Consider the following 19,156-nt stretch of genomic DNA (forward strand, 5'->3'; position numbering starts at 1 on the left):
CACAACGATGTTTTAAACTTGATGTCCAGGCTTCACTGCATATTCAAAGGGGCTGAGGGATCATAACTGTCTTGAACATCACTCATACATTCCTAAAGCTGAATTCCTGCTAATAGCTTCTGAAGAATGTGTGTTGCTGCCCATGGTTACTCTCCCAAAACAGCACTTCACAGCCCTGTGCTAGGTTACAGAGGGAGCCCTCAGCAAAGTGTCCTCTGATGGGTCATTTCCTGAAAAGCCCCAGGCTTACATAGTGGCAGCCACAATGCTGTGATGAGCAGCAGCCAGCTTGGAGCTACCATTTAAATTTCCCACAATACCTTGGAGTGATGCCACTTTAGTAGCATTGTGGGAAATCAAAATGGTGGATAGCTTCCAGACCCAGGACATCAGTGCAGCTGCCTGAGAAGGCTCATTGGCTCAAAGCATATGTTTGTGTGTGCACAGGGTGCCACATCCATTACACCTTCATGTTGGAGCAACCATACATACCTGTTCGTGTGGAACTTCACAACAGCATCAGAACTCCACATGTGCACTACTTCCACTGGAATTAGGGCACATAGCACATCAAATTGCCTGTCCATTCAGATGAGAGAAATTCTGCACAATCCTTCACCTAGAAAGGTGAGGTTGGTTGGGATTCTTAGAAGGCAAACACCACAGCATCACTACACTATGGAACTTCCTCGCTCTGGGAGATCCCTCTTTCATGGTCTTTAGGCACCACTTGAAATGTTTGTGGTTGCTCCGGGATTTTGAGTGGGCTTGTTAGTGGTATTTTTTATCTGTCATGTTTTGGATTTGCTATTTTAATGTTTATTGTTTTATAACTGTTATGATCTTGGTTGCTTTTATTCTGATAATGATGTATGCTGCCACAGGTTCTTAGGAGATAACGCAGAAAGGCAGGATGTAAATATCTGAAATAAATAGATAAATAAGCTGTTATTTATTGCTTTGTCTCTATAACCTGGGTTCATCCTGCAACCACTGCATAACTCTTCCTGCGCAGAGCGAGTCCTATCTATGTTATTCAGAAGCAAATTTAGTGGGGCAAACTCCCTGGTAGAGATTTGGAAGCCCAGGAAAACAAATCAGAAAAAAATTGGCAGTGGGAAGGGCGCAAGTGGCTTTTTTAATGCCCTTTTTCTGCCTGTTTCCCTCGCTCCGCCCCACAAATTAGAAAAATGGAACAACTGGGGATTGAGCTGTATATACACACACATATTAAGATGGTGAATAAAATGTTTAAGATCAGGTGTTCATATATTGATATCCACTGGCCTTTGCTCACCCAAAATGATTTATGTGAAATAGGAAGCCCATTTTGGAAGACCACGGTTGTAAAATTTCTGAAAATGTGCAAGCCATGGGTGGAAATACCATATTTCTTCGATTGTAAGACACCATCGATTGTAAAACGCACACTGATTTCAGTACCACCAGCAGAAAAAAAGCTTTGTGTCTAAGAAATAATAAATGCACCCGCGATTCTAAGATGCACCCCGTTTTTAGAGATGTTTATATGGGGGGGGGAAAGTGCGTCTTAGAATCGAAGAAATACGGTAGTTCTTTAATCCTCTCTGTATGGTTTCCAGAACAGTTATTTCTTCCATTCCTTATTAAAATTATTTAATGTAATTTTTACTGATAGACATTATTATTATTATTATTATTATTATTATTTATTTATTTATATAGCACCATCAATGTACATGGTGCTGTACAGATAACACAGTAAATAGCCAGACCCTGCCGCATAGGCTTACAATCTAATAAGTTGTAGTAAACAATAAAGAGGGAAGGAGAATGCAAACAGGCACAGGGAAGTGTAAACAGGCACCGGGTAGGGTGAAGCTAACAGTATAGAGTCAGAACAAACTCAATATTTGAAGGCTATAGGGAAAAGAAAAGTTTTTAGCTGAGTTTTAAAAGCAGTGATTGAGTTTGTAGTTCTCAAGTGTTCTGGAAGAGCGTTCCAGGCGTAAGGGGCAGCAGAAGAAAAAGGACGAAGCCGAGTAAGGGAAGTGGAGGTCCTTGGGCAGGCGAGAAGCATGGCATCAGAGGAGCGGAGAGCACGAGCGGGGCGATAGTGTGAGATGAGAGAGGAGAGATAGGCAGGAGCTAGACCGTGAAGAGCTTTGAAGGTCAGCAGGAGAAGTTTATATTGGATTCTGGAGTGAATTGGAAGCCAATGAAGAGATTTCAGGGATGCTCCAAGCCATGCCCGTTTTCCCAAAATGGGACTATGAAGAAAATGTGCATTCTTGCCAGTTTCAGTTTTATTCTGTTGAGTCCTGCGTTTCTGGGCTTGTTCTAGTCAGATGTTGTAGCAGTCAATGAATGTACAGTGCCTTGCATAAGTATTCACCCCCCCTTTGAGGACAAGATAGTTGTCTCCTAGACAAGAACCTGAATGTCTTAGAATGGCCCAGTCAAAGCCCAGACCTCAATCCAATTAAGAATCTGTAGCAAGACTTGAACATTGCTGGTCACCAATGGTCCCCATCAAACCTGACAGAGCTTTAGCAATTTTGCCCAGAAGAACGGGCAAATATTGTAGGATCCAGATACACAAAGTTGATAGAGACTTACCCAAAAGTACTCACAGCTGTAATCATTGCCAAAATGTGCTTCTACCAAGTATTGACTCGGGGGAGGGTGTGTGTGTGTGAATATTTATGCAACTAACAAATACCAGTTTGTTTTTATTTACTTTTGTGCCACTATAAAAATATTTTGCAACCTCAAAGTGTTAAGTATGTTGTGTAAATCAAATTGTAGACATACCAATTAACTCCATTTTAATTCCAGGTTGTATCACAAGTCAAAGAGGAGTGAATACTTACACAAGACACAGTAGTTCTAAAAGCCACATGTGAGAAAAACACTGTAGGTTATCCTGCCATTTTTACACACACACACACACACACACACACACACACGGTCTTTGTGGAACTCACTGCTACAGTTTCTTTAAAGGAATTTTGCATTTCTCCTTCCAGTCTCAAAAGTCTTATACACTGCAGGCTTTGGGGCAACAATATAATGTCCAACTTTGGTGGTATTAACATCTGTCCTGATGCAAGAGTTCTGCAGGTGGAGGGATGATAGACTCCCAAAAATGCCAATACTGCTATTACCACATTGTTTTATTTTTATTATAATGCTCATGGGCGCACGGGATATTTAATGGACCCCAGAATGGTTTTTAAATGGATACTGTTGTTTTTATACTGTTTTTTATGTTTTGATGGTTTTTAAATTTTGTATACTTTTAATGTTTACCATGTTTAATTGTTGTAAACCACCCAGAGAGCTTCGGCTGTGGGGCGGTATATAAACGCAATAAAATAAATAAATAAATATAAATAAATAAAAGTTTTATATGCAAAGAAAACAATGACACATTAATGGTAATGTACTCCAGGCAGATAATATCTGGCTTGTCTGTAGACAAGATCCTCATGTAACAATATAATTCTTTAATGCACCCTTCCTTAACCTGGTTCCCTTCTGGTATGTTGGACTACAACTCCCAGCATTCCCACAACAAGCCATGCAGTGAGTTGTATAGTCCAATATATCTGACAGGCTAGAATACAGCAAGACCTCAAAACTGAATACTAAGCAACTCTCTGCCTATTATAATATAACGCCTCACACAGCTGTCCAATCATCTCCCTCTCCACCACAGCCAATAGCAAGCCCGCTCCACCAACGCTTTCGCTCCCTCCCCTTTCTTTTCCTCACCTCACCCACGCGCTTCCCATTCCATCCTCCCTTTCGCTCAGCCAATAGCAACACCGCGTTCGGCACAGGGGCGACAGCCTGCGCTTATTCAACGAGGACGCGGAGGATGAGCTGCCCATCAGCGACGATGAGCCAATGGGCAGGCCGGATGGGGAAGTGGGGAGACACGCGCGAGACACAGCTGTTTGCCCTAGGCTATGATATAGGCTCGGCGTTTTCAAGATGGCGGCTGTGCCGGACTCTGACGATGAGGGGGAAAGGTAAACGTACCATCCCCTCCCCTTCGGGACGGATGATTGACACGCTGCTCCTCCCATCTGCGTCGTGGGAAAAAGCGGGAAAATAGGGGAGGGGGATTTGCTCCCGCCTACGGCTGTGAGGGGAAAAATGTGTCCTTTCCCGTCCCTCGTTATGAGGGGAATCGCGTAATGATCCAAGTGCTCTTACTGCGCGGCCCTTTACACGCTTGCTTCTGAGTAAACCTACTTATGACTGGGCTGAACACGCACATACTATGGATAGGTTCCTTTGCGCTCCAATATGTCAGCATTTTATGTCAAGAAAATTATTATTATTATTATTTATTGCATTTTTATACCGCCCAATAGCCGAAGCTCCCTGGGCGGTTCACAAAAACGTAAACAATTCAAAGTGTAAAACAAACAGTATAAAAACATGAGATAAAATACACATCAAAACGAATTAAAACATACCATACATGATTAAAACATCCTGAAAACATTCTAAAATTTCACTGGATAGGCCTGCCGGAATAGATCAGTCTTTATGGCTTTTTTAAATTCTAAAAGACTGTCAAGTTGACGAATCTTTTGTAAGCCGCCGTGAGAGCCTTTTTTGGCTGAATGGCAGCATAAAAATGCTTATTTATTTTTTACATTTTTATACCACCCGATAACCGAAGCTCTCTCGGCAGTTCACGATATTTATTTTATTTTTATCTAAATAAAGAAAAAACCCATTAAAATCATGAATTCACAATAAAATAGGAACATTTTATATGAACGACTGAATAAAATCGCATCCAGTCAATCTCATAATCAGAGGCTAGGAATATAAAGGTCTTTCCCTGGCACTGAAAAACAAAACACATCGGTGTAAAGTCTAGGTGAATATTTCTGCTGGGAGTGTTGTTAAGGGATGTCCATAGATTATTAATAGACTGAAGCTAACAGAGCCAGGAATTTCCTTTCCCCCATTTCAACAGAAGTTTCCTTCATTAGGGCAGAAGTGAGAGTTGCCCATTGAGATCAATGCCGAAATCCACTTTCGGATATGGAGCGGTATACAGATTTTGTAAATAAATAAATTTAAGGCAGCTGTAATTTCAGAGCAGCTCTTCCAACACAAACAAAAGGTAGCAGCTAGGAGGAGAGATATGTCTGTTTCGAACTCAGGTCTAAGTTTTGTAGGATGACCCTATGGATAGGGTGACCATATGAAAAGGAGGACAGGGCTCCTGTATCTTTAACTGTTGCATAGAAAAGGGAATTTCAGCAGGTGTCATTTGTATGCATGGCGCACCTGGTGAAATTTCCTCTTCATCGCAACAGTTAAAGCTGCAGGAGCTATACTGCGACCAGATTTAAAGGAGGACAGGGCTCCTGTATCTTTAACAGTTGCATAGAAAAGGGAATTTCAGCATTTGTCATTTGTATATATGGAGAACATGGTGAAATTTCCTCTTCATCACAATAGTTAAAGCTGCAGGTGCCCTGCCCTCTTTTAAAACTGGTCACAGAATAGCTGCAGTATAGCTTCTGCAGCTTTAACTGTTGCGATGAAGAGGAAATTTCACCAGGTGCGCCATGCATACAAAGGACACCTGCTGAAATTCCCTTTTCTATGCAACTGTTAAAGATACAGGAGCCCTGTCCTCCTTTTCATATGGTCACCCTACCTATGGAAAGGAGGACAGGGCTCCAGTATCCTTAACAGCAGAATTGAAAAGGGAATTTCATCAGGTGTCCTTTGTATGCATGCAGCACCTAGTGAAAGTCCCTCTTCATCACAACTGTTAAAGCTGAAGGAGCCCTGTCTTCTTTTGTACCTGCCCTACTAGACTGACCGGTTATGAAAGAGGGCAAGGCTCCTGGGGTGTTAACTGTTGTGATTGAAGAGGGAGTTTCACCAGGTGCTGCATGCATACAATTGACACCTGCTGAAATTACCTTTTCAGTTCGACTGTTAAAGATACTGGAGCCCTGTCCTCCTTTCCATAGGGTCACCCTAAAGTTTTGCATTCAGTAGAACACAGTGCTTTGTACGACTGAATGCTGGATTTTGGCCTGGAGCTGCAAATGAGCAGATTTTAAATAGACTGATCAATTTTGCAAAATGTGGGGTGTTTGGCTGTCTGGGGAATGCTGGGGGTTGTAGGACTTTTCCCCACACCATAAGTAGGGTGACCATATGAAAAGGAGGACAGGGCTCCTGTATCTTTAACAGTTGCATAGAAAGCAGGTGTCATTTGTATATATGGGGAACCTGGGGAAATTCCCTCTTCATCACCACAGTTAAAGCTGCAGGAGCTATACCAGAGTGCCCAGATTTAAAAGAGGGCAGGGCACCTGCAGCTTTAACTGCTGTGATGAAGAGGAAATTTCACCAGATTCCCCATATATACAAATGACACCTGATGAAATTCCCTTTTCTATGCAACTGTTAAAGATACCGGAGCCCTGTCCTCCTTTCCATAGGGACACCCTAAAGTTTTGCATTCAGTAGAACACAGTGCTTTGCAGGACTGAATGCTGGATTGACAGCCCTGTCCTCCTTTTCATATGGTCACCCTACCATAAGTTAATATGTAAAAAGCACTTTTGGAATTCTTGCTCAGGAATATGAAATTGTTTCCTGACCTCTGTAAGAACGGCTCTACTAAATAAATTAAATTAAAGGTTATTTCACTTCTTGGCATCTGAACACTGACAAAGCATGTTACCCTGCAGGCTCATGTATGTAATATATATAATTTTCACACATGGAACTTGAAAGCTGTCACGTAGCATATTTATTTAATTGAAATATTTGTAACCCGCCCTATATCACTAGGATCTCAGGACGGTATACAGATAAAATTATACAATATAAATCAATAAATACACACAGCTAAAAACAAATTAAACCATTAATCAAGCTAAATCCAGTATAGAATTTAAAAGCAATAAAAAGCAGTTAAAACAATGTGTGTTCCTATGCCTACAAGAAGTAGTTAACATTTTTTCATCCTTTTCTCTGATTGAAACTGACCAAGTTTAGTTTATATCATCAAGTCACTTGGCCAGTTCAAGTGTAATAGCAAACCTTATGGATCTTGGACTGGCAATTATTCTGTATTCATTAACCTGGACTAAAATGAAGGGTGGGGGCGTTATGTGGAACTGCAAACTGTTTCACTGTTGAACTATGATACTATGTGCAGTTTAGGATTTGCTTTAGGGTATTAGAAATAGTTATCTCAGAAAACCAATAAAATAGATCATGCTGCTCATAATAACCAGCCTGCTCTTCTGTTTTGTTGATACTGCTTTTTGTTTTACAATGCTTACTACATGACTAAACAAAATGTTATTAGTTTACCATCAATATTTGTGTTGTAGATAGTTCTGTTTGCCTCCAGGTGACAATATGGTGATTGTGGATGTATACATACAATATTTATCTCGCTGCATCTACAAGAAAATGAACAGACTTGCTTTAGAGCGTAAAGTTTCATATTCCTCCTATGCAAATTAATAGTAACCCCAGAGTTAAAATTATGTTGTTATTTTATGAAATGTTTGTTCATTTTTCTTGTTCTAGAATGAGCATGAAAGACAAAGCTAAGCTGCGGTTGAAGAAATTTGATGTTGGAGACCGATTTTCCCATTTGCCACTAGCAAAAGCCTCTGTTCTTATCCCACTGATGGTCAAAGATGGAAAACTGTGTGTTCTTTTCACTGTCAGATCAATGAAGGTGTGTACATCTGAAAGCCAAAACTGATTTCATTCATAATTTGTGAGATTGTCTGAAATAATTGTTGCCTGACAGTAATGTGGGTGCAAGACGGGTGAGCATTCAAGATGAACACAGAAAGAGAGAATAGTTTCAGGATGCGATAAACACATTTAATGGAGCAAAGCCTGACATATTTCAGCCTCTTGATTTTTATTAGGCCTTTTTCAAGGGCTGTAACAATACATATATAAAGCATGAATGAGACAACACAGAGTAAAAAAAAAACCTATCAGAAAAGTATATTGCAAGCATGGCCTGTGCATGCATGTAAACAATAACATGATTTCTATACTACACATAAATGGTTCACAAGGCACATTGCAAGTAAGGCCTGTGCATATATTTCAATAGTATATTTTTAAAAGTATGTTTTATACTAATTAAATGTTTACTAGAATCTTACGTTAACCAACATTAAAATAATAATATTAACAAAATGCTGTTTTAATTTCTAGCTGAGAAGGTCACCGGGAGAAGTCTGTTTTCCAGGAGGTAGAAGTGATCCAACAGACAGAGATGAAATAGCCACAGCTCTCCGAGAAGCCAAGGAAGAAGTGGGACTCCATCCTGAACAGACCGAAGTCATTTGTAGGCTTGTACCTGGAATAGATAAAGTAAGGTGCAATTTGTCCAAAATTTCATTTATATTAAAAACAACAACAATAAATCAAGATGAATGGCTTTAAAAGGAGATTGAACAAGTTCATGAGGGATAAGACTGTCACTGGCGACTAAATTGCTATATGATGGCTTTATACTGCTTTCAGGTTCAGAGGCACCAGGCCAGGGGGAAACATCAGCAGAAGATTGCTACTGCCCTCCAGACCTCCTTGTGGGCTTTCCACAGGCATTTGTCTGGTCACTGTGGGAAACAGGGTGCTAATTAGATGGAACTTTGCTCTGATGCAGCACAGAGTTCTGTATACATACGGATATATATCCTTTAACTTGAGGCACTATTTCAGACAGAGAAGGACAATAGCCACAGAATTCTATATATCAGTTACATTGACCCAAGTTCTAGAACTATCTTTTTACTCATGGCTAAGTTTTTTTCACGTTTCTGAGCAGCTGTTGTGACATTAGTTACAGAGTTGGAATTTATAGCTTAAATGCCAAAGAAGAGGGAAATAAAAAAATTGAACATTTCCACCCTGGTCTTCAATAACCAACCTGAACTTTACCTTCATCATTAAGGTAAACATTATCATCAGATAGTGAAAGGAACTTTTATAAGCTGTTACTAGACTAGTAAAGCACACTGTTTGGGAAGGTGTGCTCACAACTGACCCTCTTGTTATTACTTGCAGGGTTGAGCATGTTGTCTTGAAAGTGTGCACCAGCTTCCATTTATTTATTTTTATTTATTTATAATATTTGTATACTGCTCCACATCTAGACAGATTCCAGAGTGGTGAACAGCAAGAGATAAAATGAACAAAAAATCAAAATAATAAAACACGATACTAAAATTATTCTTTAAAAAACAGAATTTGAGACTCATCAACCAAGGAAGGTTTCCTGGAAAAGAGCTGTTTTCAAGAAGCTCCGAAAACAAGACAGTATTGGCACCTGCTTGACCTCCAGAGGCAGGAAGTTCCATAAGAAGGGGGCCACTACACTGTAGGCTCTTCTCCTGGTGGATTCCATTCAGGCCATAGGTCCATTTGGAGCCACCAGGAGCATGCCCCCTGATGACCTCACTGATTGGGCAGGTTGGTAAGGGAGAAGGCATGTTCTCAGGTATCCTGGTCTCAAGTTATTTAAGGCTTTGTACACCAGCTCCAAAACTTTATACTTGGCCAGTAGCAAAGAGGCAGCCAGTGCAGTTTCATCAGCAAAGGAGTTGTGTTGAAAAGGGGAAGCTCCTGATAACAGACAAGCTGCTGCATTCTGCACTAACTCCAGTTTCCAGTACAGCCTTAAGGGCAGTCCCATTTCAGTAACCCAGTCTTGAGGTTATTAGCACCTTTTCCACTGTGGCCAAGCTATCCCTTACCAAGTTTGGCTGTAGTTCTGAACCAGCCAAACTTGGTAAAATGGCCACTTGGGCCTCCAGCGACAGTGATGGATCTAGGAGTGCCTCCACACTATGAACCTGATCTTTCAGAGGGAGTGCAACCCCATCCAGAATAGGCAATGAGACTATCTCCTGGACTCAGGAACCACTCACTCACAGGGCTTCTGACTTGCAAGAATTCAGTTTCAGTTTATTGGCCCTCATCCAGCCCATTACTGAGTTTAGGCACTGATCCAGGACTTGCACAACCTTACCTGATTCATATGTTTCAGGGAGATAGAGCTGTGTGGCATCAGCATACTAATGGAACTTGGCTCCAAATCCCAAATGACTGCTCCCAGTGGCTTCATATAGATGTTAAACAACATTGGGGACAGGATAGTTCCCTGAGGAATCCCATAGCTCAATTGCCAAGGGACCGAGAAATGGTTACCCAATGTTACTCTCTGTAATTGCCCCGCAGGTAGGACTGGAACCACTGTAATACAGTGCCTCCAAGCCCATACCACAGAGTCGTTCCAGGATTATATCATGGTCAATGGGATCAAAAGCTGGTGTGAGATTGAGAAGAATCAGCAAGGTTGCATTCCTGCATCCCTCTCTCAATAAAAGACATCCATAAGGGCAACCATGGTTGAATCAGTCCCATAACCAAGTCGAAACCCAGACTGGAATGAGTCTAGATAATCAGTACCCTCCAAGAGTTCCATTCATTGTGTGTGGTATCTTTCCTTCCCCCTCTTGAAAAATCGATGCAGAGGTTGAGCTAGGGTTTGTCCTTCTTAGACAGAATGTTCTTCTAAATGTGCCCACCTACGTTTGATCAAGGGAGACAGTACATAGCATTTTTCACTATCCCTTTCTCTTTGAACATGGGTGTAGGTATTGAACTGATATTTTATCTTGAAACATAGAGCGTCATCAGACAGGGGAAATCGCAGTTCCCTACCATCGCTTCTCTGCCCCCGCTCCTGTCCCATGATACTTCCTCTTTCTACCAGGAGAAGAGGAAGTGAGCAAAGACCACATGGCCCATTCAGGGGCCATTTTTATTGTGCCATTTTTCCTGCACACAGCAGGAAATGGCGGCACATTCTGATAAAAGAAATCAGTTTAAAAGGGGTCCATTTTGTGACAGAAAACAGGCAAGAAGGAGAGGAAGGCGAGCAGGAGGTCGACATTGTCTAAAGGACACACTGACATCTGTAAGCAGCATGCGATAAAACACTCATCTGAAGACACCCATAGAATCAAACCATGACTTTTTTCAAAGTTCAACTGAATTATCTCTTTACAAATTCAGTTGGCTAAATGAGCTATCTATAGAACCGAAGGCCTCACTTTGCTAGGACAAAAAATGTAGCTTTAAGATACAGTTACTTTTAGTTGTCCCCCACCCCCTCCAATATAAATTATGTGTTAGCTACATTTATTACACCCATTTTAGTTTCATATACATGGTTAATACGTAGCAGGCTTTTCTAGAGAACTTAATCCCTTTTTAATGTTCCTTGATTCTTTCTATTCTGCTTTGGCTATTGGGCAGTATAGAAATATAACAAATACGTAAATAAATACATTTATTGCAGTGATTGCTTGTGACGATTTCACAAATTCTCTAAGCCTATTAAAACAGTTATTATATCAATATAATCAGTAGATTTGATGAATTGGAGTGCAGAGGACTATCACTGTATGATGAGAAGACTCAATCCATGCTAATTATAGGGCCACATTGCAGTCCTATGTTAAGATTGCGTTGGATAAATCACATTCCACCATTATATCCAAAAATCATTTCCAAATGGCTCAACATATTGATTTGAAACTTGACAGTGTAAGAGAGGTTGGTTTGTGGGTGGTTCATGCTGAAATGTTGAAAATGGCTTATTTATAGGAGTTTAAAATTTGATGGGTGATCTCCAGCAATATGATAAATATAATCTGTTTTTGTTCTCATAGGATTTGCTGAGGTTAAAATTTATCTGCCAATTTCACTGTACAGTATATTTTGGGTCTGGTGCAACATTGTTGAGCCAGGTCAAGGGGAAGGTCTAATACACACTGTTCACTAGTAGTACTGTAACATGTTTGTAGCTTTCAATTATTATTAAAATGTGATATATTTTCCCCAAGCTCTGGCCCATTTTATATTTTGAGAGCTCATACAGTACCCCCCAAAGTGTGACTGATTACCAGGGAGACAGGATAGAATGCAGGGGAGGTGAGACTTATGCCAGTTAAGCTGAAATAGTTGGGGAGATTTCCTAGGTGACATTCCAACCCTTGAGCCAAGAAATATTCCCTATCCCTGTTCTACCACCTTGTTCCTACCAATACTTTACATCTCTGATGTAAGGCCTGTCCACAGTCAGCATCATTTATCTAACAATTGCACTTGAAAATTCCATTAGAATTTTTAAAATGAATAATAATGAATTTAATAGTTTCTTAAGACTTTCTCACTTCTGTTCTGCAAGGCACCTGAATTGGGACCAAAATAATTAAGTAGTAGTAGGAAGATAAGTCTTTTATGACTTTTAGATGCTTTAACCTATTAATACCTTTCTTCTTTTCAGACGTTTTCTTTAGTAACTCCAGTTGTAGCCTTTATAGAAGATACATTCCAAGCCCATCCTAATCCAGAAGAAGTCAGTGATGTGTTCTCTGTCCCATTGGAGTATTTTATTAGTCCTTTAAAGTACAGAGTGATACCTCTTGTGAAGATGGGAGAGGTTTCATATTTGATGCATTCCTTTGAATATGATGACCCGGAGCGCAAGACATCCTTTACAATATGGGGTCTCACAGCAAACTTTGTGGTGTTCCTTGCTCTTGCAATTTTTGGAAAGAAACCAACATTTAAAGTTCAGTTTGATCTTGATAACCTGAATTCTTCAGCTGAGAACAATTTCATGAAGTTATACAATGGGGGGAGAAGCAAACTTTGACTTGTGGAACTGTTAATTTTTCCTACCAAAACATATAAGTCAGACAAATATTTGGCTTAAATACATTTCTTTAAATTGTCAAACACTTATTTGGCTTAAATACATTTCCTTAAATTGTATTTGTAAATTATAGAAGTATATAAATTTATGGATCCACTTTTGCAGTGTTCATGTCTTGACATGATTATACAAAATAAAACACACTGGTCACCAGTCATCTATTCTGTATCACGTTTCTATCAAAAGGACCAAAATTTCAATTTGCATCAGTCTCTCAGGCTGCTATTCTAAGCTCAGTGGAATTCACTTCTGTCTAGGCATGCATAGGATTGCACTGACAGGTGATTTCTCACATTTTTTACAGACATGCACATTAGAAATGTTTAGATTGACATTTTTCCTCTTTAAAGTACATGTAAGTGGCTATACCTAGAGAAATTTATTTCATGAGACATTTAATCAATTTAATTATAACTAAACAAGTAGAGAATTATATATTCCATGTATTTTAAATGGGAATGTAATGACTTACACACATACAGGAGAAATTGCATTGAATTTGGTGAAGTCTAGCTTTATTTCCCAGTCTGTAAGTTCCTTGCAACTTGCAATTTTGAATGAACTGCTGACGTTATCGGCACCTCATGTACAACAAATATGAGAAAGTTTACTTCCCCTCTCCCTCTTTTTGCCTTTTCAGTTGTGTGGAACAGTAAATCATTTGGAACGGTTGTGGTATGGTAACTTGACTGTCGGCGTTAAGATGTAGAAAAGCTTTCGTTCAAATTCCTGTCCACCCATGAATTTACTAGATAACCTTACTGGCTTGACTATCCAATTTGCCTCACAGGGCGGGCTGTGAGGATAGAATGAAATAATGTAGGAAATGGGTAAAGTTGTGACAAATATTTATTCATTTTTAAATAATATTTATATGCTGTTTAATATAATAAAACCTCTAAGTAGTTTACATACAATGGACTATATTTATAACGTAAATGAAGCACCAGGCACAATGAGACTTGCAGTTTGGGATGAGGCCTCTTGGTGGAGCTGTTAGACACTTAACACATACTGTAATTGCACATTTAACCACTTCAGTGGGTTTTTTTAAAAAAATTCTGTTGCTTCTTATTGGCAGTATTCAAATTGACATTACCTAAAATTAACAATAAAACAAAAGAGTACATTAAAATGCTTTCTTACTGTCGTTACATGCTGCGTAGGTGAGGGAATGAATTCTTCTGAGTTCTTCTAATGACCCGGCTTAATCATTCACACTTCAGAATTAAGTATGTTCACACATTTAAAATAATTGTAACCATGGCTACAGCACATGCACATGTTAATAGGTTAACATTAGAATTTGCAAACTAGCATTGAAGACATCAGTCTGCTAATTACTGAAGTTCTTTTCTAGTTTCAAAGACACGCTTTGTTTTTTCCAATAAGCAGCTATACAAGGTAGCTCTAATACTTGTATAAGGCCCAAGGTCTTTGAACTTGGATTTTGTTTAGTAATATGTTGAGAAGTAAATATGAACAGGATGCAGACAGAGAAGCTAAGGGACAACAAATGGCAGCTTAGAAGAAAGTTAATGGCAATTTCCAGCAATTCGTGGATGCAATTGTCCCTGTGCATCCACATGACGCACAGGGGATCCTGGGATCAGGGAGGGATGATCCCTCTCTTGCCCCGGGATCTCGCCCTCCCCTTTAGCCCCATTTTTTCCGTGGTCTCGGGCTGTGGCTGGGCACCGCAGGTTGACCCAGCGATTCCTCGCAAGTTGCTGGGAGTCGCGCATGCGGTGCAGAGCTCCTCAAGAGCACTGCGCCCATTGGGCGTAGGGGGGAGCGGGGCAAATAATTTAAATTTTAAAAAATTACTAACATTTTGGGCACGAGCGGTCGTGCGCTGCTGGCCCTTTAATAAAAAAAAGGTGGGTGCGACGCCTCTCCTTCTGAGGTCGTCGCGTGTAAACAGAGGAAGGATCTCACGATAAACACATCACGAGATCTTCCCTCCTCCGTTGCAAGCTAACCGGTAGGTCTAGCTGAGGCCTCAGTTTAGATTAACTTTGAACTGAGTTTAGATTGGTTTTGGCTAGATGGGACAGGATTATGTTGATAGATTCTTGTGCATTTTTAAATGCCAGGTACTGACTTTTATACAATGTATAAGGTACCATTTATTGTTGTTCTCTAAGGTTCAAGCTCTGAAGACCACATTTACAGATGCAGTATTGACAAAATTCAATATACAACAGTATCAACTAGTCCAAGCAGAGTGACTTAATACAATGTACTCCTACAGAATAAGAAAATTGTGTTATATTTTTGTAAAATCAGTATGGCATTTATAATATTACTCAAGTATTTCCAGATGCATTTCAACTGAATGAGTTGTCTTCGGCACCTCATAAACTGCCAGTCTCTTCTTTTTTGAAGGCAGTGATTTATTTACAGATCTTCAAATAGCTGTTCTATATACTATTGTGATTTAATTTCAGTGCTGTTAAATTCAAAGAATCTTACTGCTTCCTCTACCAAGATTTACAAGTACTGGTTCATTTGTATTTTATTGGAGGTGTGTGGGGACAGACCCAGCTGGATATATACAACATATATTTGCAGTTGAAGAGGCATGCTCTCTATTCAACATTAATAAATGAGTGCATGTTAAACAATTGGACAACCTGTGGCCTTCCAGATGTTGGATTGCAATTCTATCGTCCCTCACCATTGCCTATGCTGGCTAGTGCTGATAGGAGTTGCAATTCAAGAATATCTGGAGGGTCACATTTTTTATTTATTACATTTATATCCCACCTTCTTTCCTCCAAGGAACCCAAGGCGACATACATAATCCTCCTCCTCTCCATTTTATCCTCACAACAACAATCCTGTGAGGTAGGCTGGGCTGAGAGGCTGTGACTGGTCCAAAGTCACCCAGTGGGTTTCCATGGCCAAGTGGGGACTAGAACCCGGATCTCCTGACTCCCACTCCAACACTTTAGCCACTACACCACACTGGCACTCACGTTCTTCATCCCTGCTTAAAATATTGGCTTTATTTCTGTTGCTCCAAAAAGGGGAAAAACAAAGGTTTGTGGCACATGAAAAACAGATTTAAGGGGCACAGGAGTGCCCCTTCCATTAAGGTGGGTTGTTAAATGAACAGAGATTGTGGCATTGTAAACCTCAATTCTATTGCTTATAAAAATAACACCTGTTGAAAAATAATACCTGATGAGGTCTACAATTTTGCAAAAAGTTTCAACTGATCCAATAAAATTTGCCATAGGTACACCCAAATTAAAACTCCAGTTTATAGAATGGCATATTTTATGTTTCTTTCAAATTTTGGTGAAAACTATTGATGTACTTTATTCTGGCTGGCCCAGGAGGTGTGCCATTCATTGGATTGGTGACATTCTGAGCGGCGATTCAAGCATTATGTTTTTTTACACAACAGATTCCTCATAATTACTAACACGAGACACTGCAGTAGTTAAACCAAATTATAAGTCTTGTCAAACATCTGGTAGATGTACCGGCCAAGGCATGTACATGTTAGGGGGTAAGTAAACTGCAAGAGGGCCAAATTCTCCACTATCAGCAACTGTTTTTGAGGATGGGAAGGAACTGCAGGAGCCCTGCAGACGTTCAACCAGTAAGATAACACAGTAGCTCTGAATGCTGCCTGAACAGGGGTCTTCAGGCTGTCCACACAGTGGAGAATGGCAGCTTGTCATTTTCAGGTGCATTGGAGAATGCTTTTCCATCACCAGTGTTGAAGTAAAAGTCTGATCTTGGGAATGATGGAGGCACCCTCTTGTCATTCCTCTCAGGCAGCAAAATGTCTCAGGCTGTCTGTCTTGAGTGCTTACTCATAGCTTTCTCTGTGAATAAAGGAAGATCCATTTATTTTGTGTGTGTGTTTCAAAAAAAAAAAAAAAGGCCGCCTATTTGAAAAGCATTGCTAGTTAATTTGGGAAAGAGTTTTGAAGGTGAAGTTGCATGCCTTCAATATCTCCGCACGGGTTTCTACATTCATAGCTTGCCCTCTCACCCCCACCCACAAAGAGACCATTTCTGCATTAATTTCAAAGTATTGTTTTCATTCTTGGAATGTTTGTCCCTTCCTACATGGTATCATTGTTTGCAGCCCAGCTTTTTCATGTTTAACCGAGGAAATACTTTGTTATGATGATTATATTTCATATCAGTATCTTTCACAAAAGGCAAAAAGACAGGAAGTATCCCACATCAATGAAATCCAGAAATAGTAGCCACTTTAAAAATATTATGAACAAATAGTGGCTGTTGTAGCAGGAAGAGCACCCCAGGATAATGCAAATAGCAAACAACCTTTTTATTGGACAATGAGTTTATAATACATCTAAGAGATGGTTATCTAGAAAAGCAAATGAATCTTGCTTTGTTTTGCTTTTTCCATCAATATTTTCCAGAGTATCTCATTCTAGTTATCCTGGAGTAATTGGTTTGGAGTCTCTGTCCATAGAACACCATTGACATTCAAGGTAGGCAACTTGTGGTTCTCCAGATGTTTTCCCAACATGCCTCACCATTGACTATGATGGCTCGGGCTAATGGATGTTGTAAGCAGAAACATCTGGAGGGTCACAAGCTGCCCACCTTTAATACCTGGGTGTTAAAATCTTCCTCAGATTCCCATTCCTCACTCTTCCAGTCTCTGTTCCTTTTCAGTGTCAGTCTTCGTATAGAAGGTCCAAGCACCTCTTGAAAACAACTCTGTTTTGAGAAGCCTTCCTTAACTCAACTGACTAGCCACTTTTTTAAAAAAAAACTGGTCCTTTGTTTTAAATTGAACAGTTCTAAATTGCTTTTTAAAACTTCTTTCTTTTTACTGTTTATACCTATGTACACCACTCTGGAAACTATTTAAGATGTGGAGCGGTATATAAATATTGTAAATAAATAAATAAAGTTATTCCAAGAGAGAACTACCCAGCGTCAGCTCCACATCTGAGGAAGCCCTCAGCACAGTGTCTCCAACGGGCCGCCACCTCCATCAGTGTCCTCCTAGCAGGGTCTCCTGTTGGTGGTAGCAGAAGAGGACAGCAGAGTTGCTATCTGCAAAAGGTAGATGGGACATGTCAACCTACTATTCTTATGTCCTACAATCTCCTCAACATAATATCATTCAAGAGCAGGGGGTGGGGAACCTCAGGCCCAGGGCCCAAAACTGCCCCTCCAGGTTTCTCCAGATCCCCTGGCACCACCACTTCCCCCCCCCCCCAAACATAATTTGGTGGTTTTCCGGCTACTGCTTTTTGCTCCCATCTACAATGCTTATCCTAAAGCTTAGTTACTGACATAAGAAGTTTAAGCGACAATTATCAGTTTTATTCTGGTTGCACTTTTATATTGTGGGTTTATATTGTGGTTTTAAGCTTCCGTATTTTATATTGTACCTTATGATTTTAATTTTTATGAACTGCCCAGAGAGCTTCGGCTGTTGGGTAGTATAGAAATGAATTGAAGTAAATAAATAAATATGCTCACACACACACACACAGTATTTTGTCCCTCTTTTGACTCTGGCCTCAGCCACTGTTAGAATGTGTCCCCCAGCAGCACCTCAGAAATTAAATTCAGCCCTCAGGGTGAAAGAACTCCCTCACCCTGGCTCCAAGTGCATTGCAGACTTTCCAGTAAGGGGTGGTCATTTTTATTTCCCACAATTCCCTGAACCAACATTTTGTGTCGGGTACCGTGGGACATGAAAATGGCTGCCCAAGGATGCATTTGCTTCTAATACTTGTCCTTGGTCATTGTTAATTTTAAGGCATCAGGTTTATTTGCTAGAGCAAAGTAATGAGCAGTGATTTTGTTTTTATCTGCTGCGAACAGTGGTATAGACTGTTTTATGTGCTGTTTGAATTATTTTTATTACCTTGCTTTACTATTTGCTGCTTTTCATTTTTTCCTCCTGCTGCTGTCCATTTGATTTCATTTCTGTCTGTTGTACTTTAATTACCTTTGTTCTATCTATCTTGCTATTGAACCAAATAAAACAAACAAAATAAAAAGCAGGAAGTACCATTTTGAAATAATAAAACCAAAATTATTGGGGTAATCAGTATTACTCTATTGCATAAAATGTGTTGTTTCTATGTAGTATCTGCATTTAAGTTCACAAGTGGAGGACTATGACAGTAAATTGATAAAATGGAAGTGAGCGGGTGAGGCCTGATATAAGTGAAAGATATTTTCACTGAGCTTTTCTACATGAAGCATTTATCACACAATCATCACTGTTGTTTATGGCTTCTTTAGACAATGACGTGACCCTCAAATTTTGCTTCTGTGTCTAAACAGCACTTTGGGCAAGTTTTTTTTTTTTTTTTTAGGCAGGGAAAATAT

General features: G+C 39.9%; 1 protein-coding gene across 1 annotated transcript; it reads left to right on the top strand.

Annotated features, from left to right (window-relative positions):
- The first annotated feature begins 3,846 nt into the window (after positions 1–3,846).
- NUDT7 (nudix hydrolase 7) lies at positions 3,847–13,805 on the top strand. The gene is made up of 4 exons (XM_063140940.1): positions 3,847–4,016; positions 7,579–7,732; positions 8,230–8,388; positions 12,374–13,805. The coding sequence occupies exons 1-4, from the start codon at positions 3,979–3,981 to the stop codon at positions 12,743–12,745; spliced, it is 723 nt and encodes a 240-aa protein (XP_062997010.1). The 5' UTR covers positions 3,847–3,978; the 3' UTR covers positions 12,746–13,805.
- The last annotated feature ends 5,351 nt before the right edge of the window (positions 13,806–19,156 follow it).

The sequence above is a fragment of the Elgaria multicarinata genome, chromosome 14 (genome assembly GCF_023053635.1).
Source record: "Elgaria multicarinata webbii isolate HBS135686 ecotype San Diego chromosome 14, rElgMul1.1.pri, whole genome shotgun sequence".
In the NCBI taxonomy this organism is placed as follows: domain Eukaryota; kingdom Metazoa; phylum Chordata; class Lepidosauria; order Squamata; family Anguidae; genus Elgaria; species Elgaria multicarinata.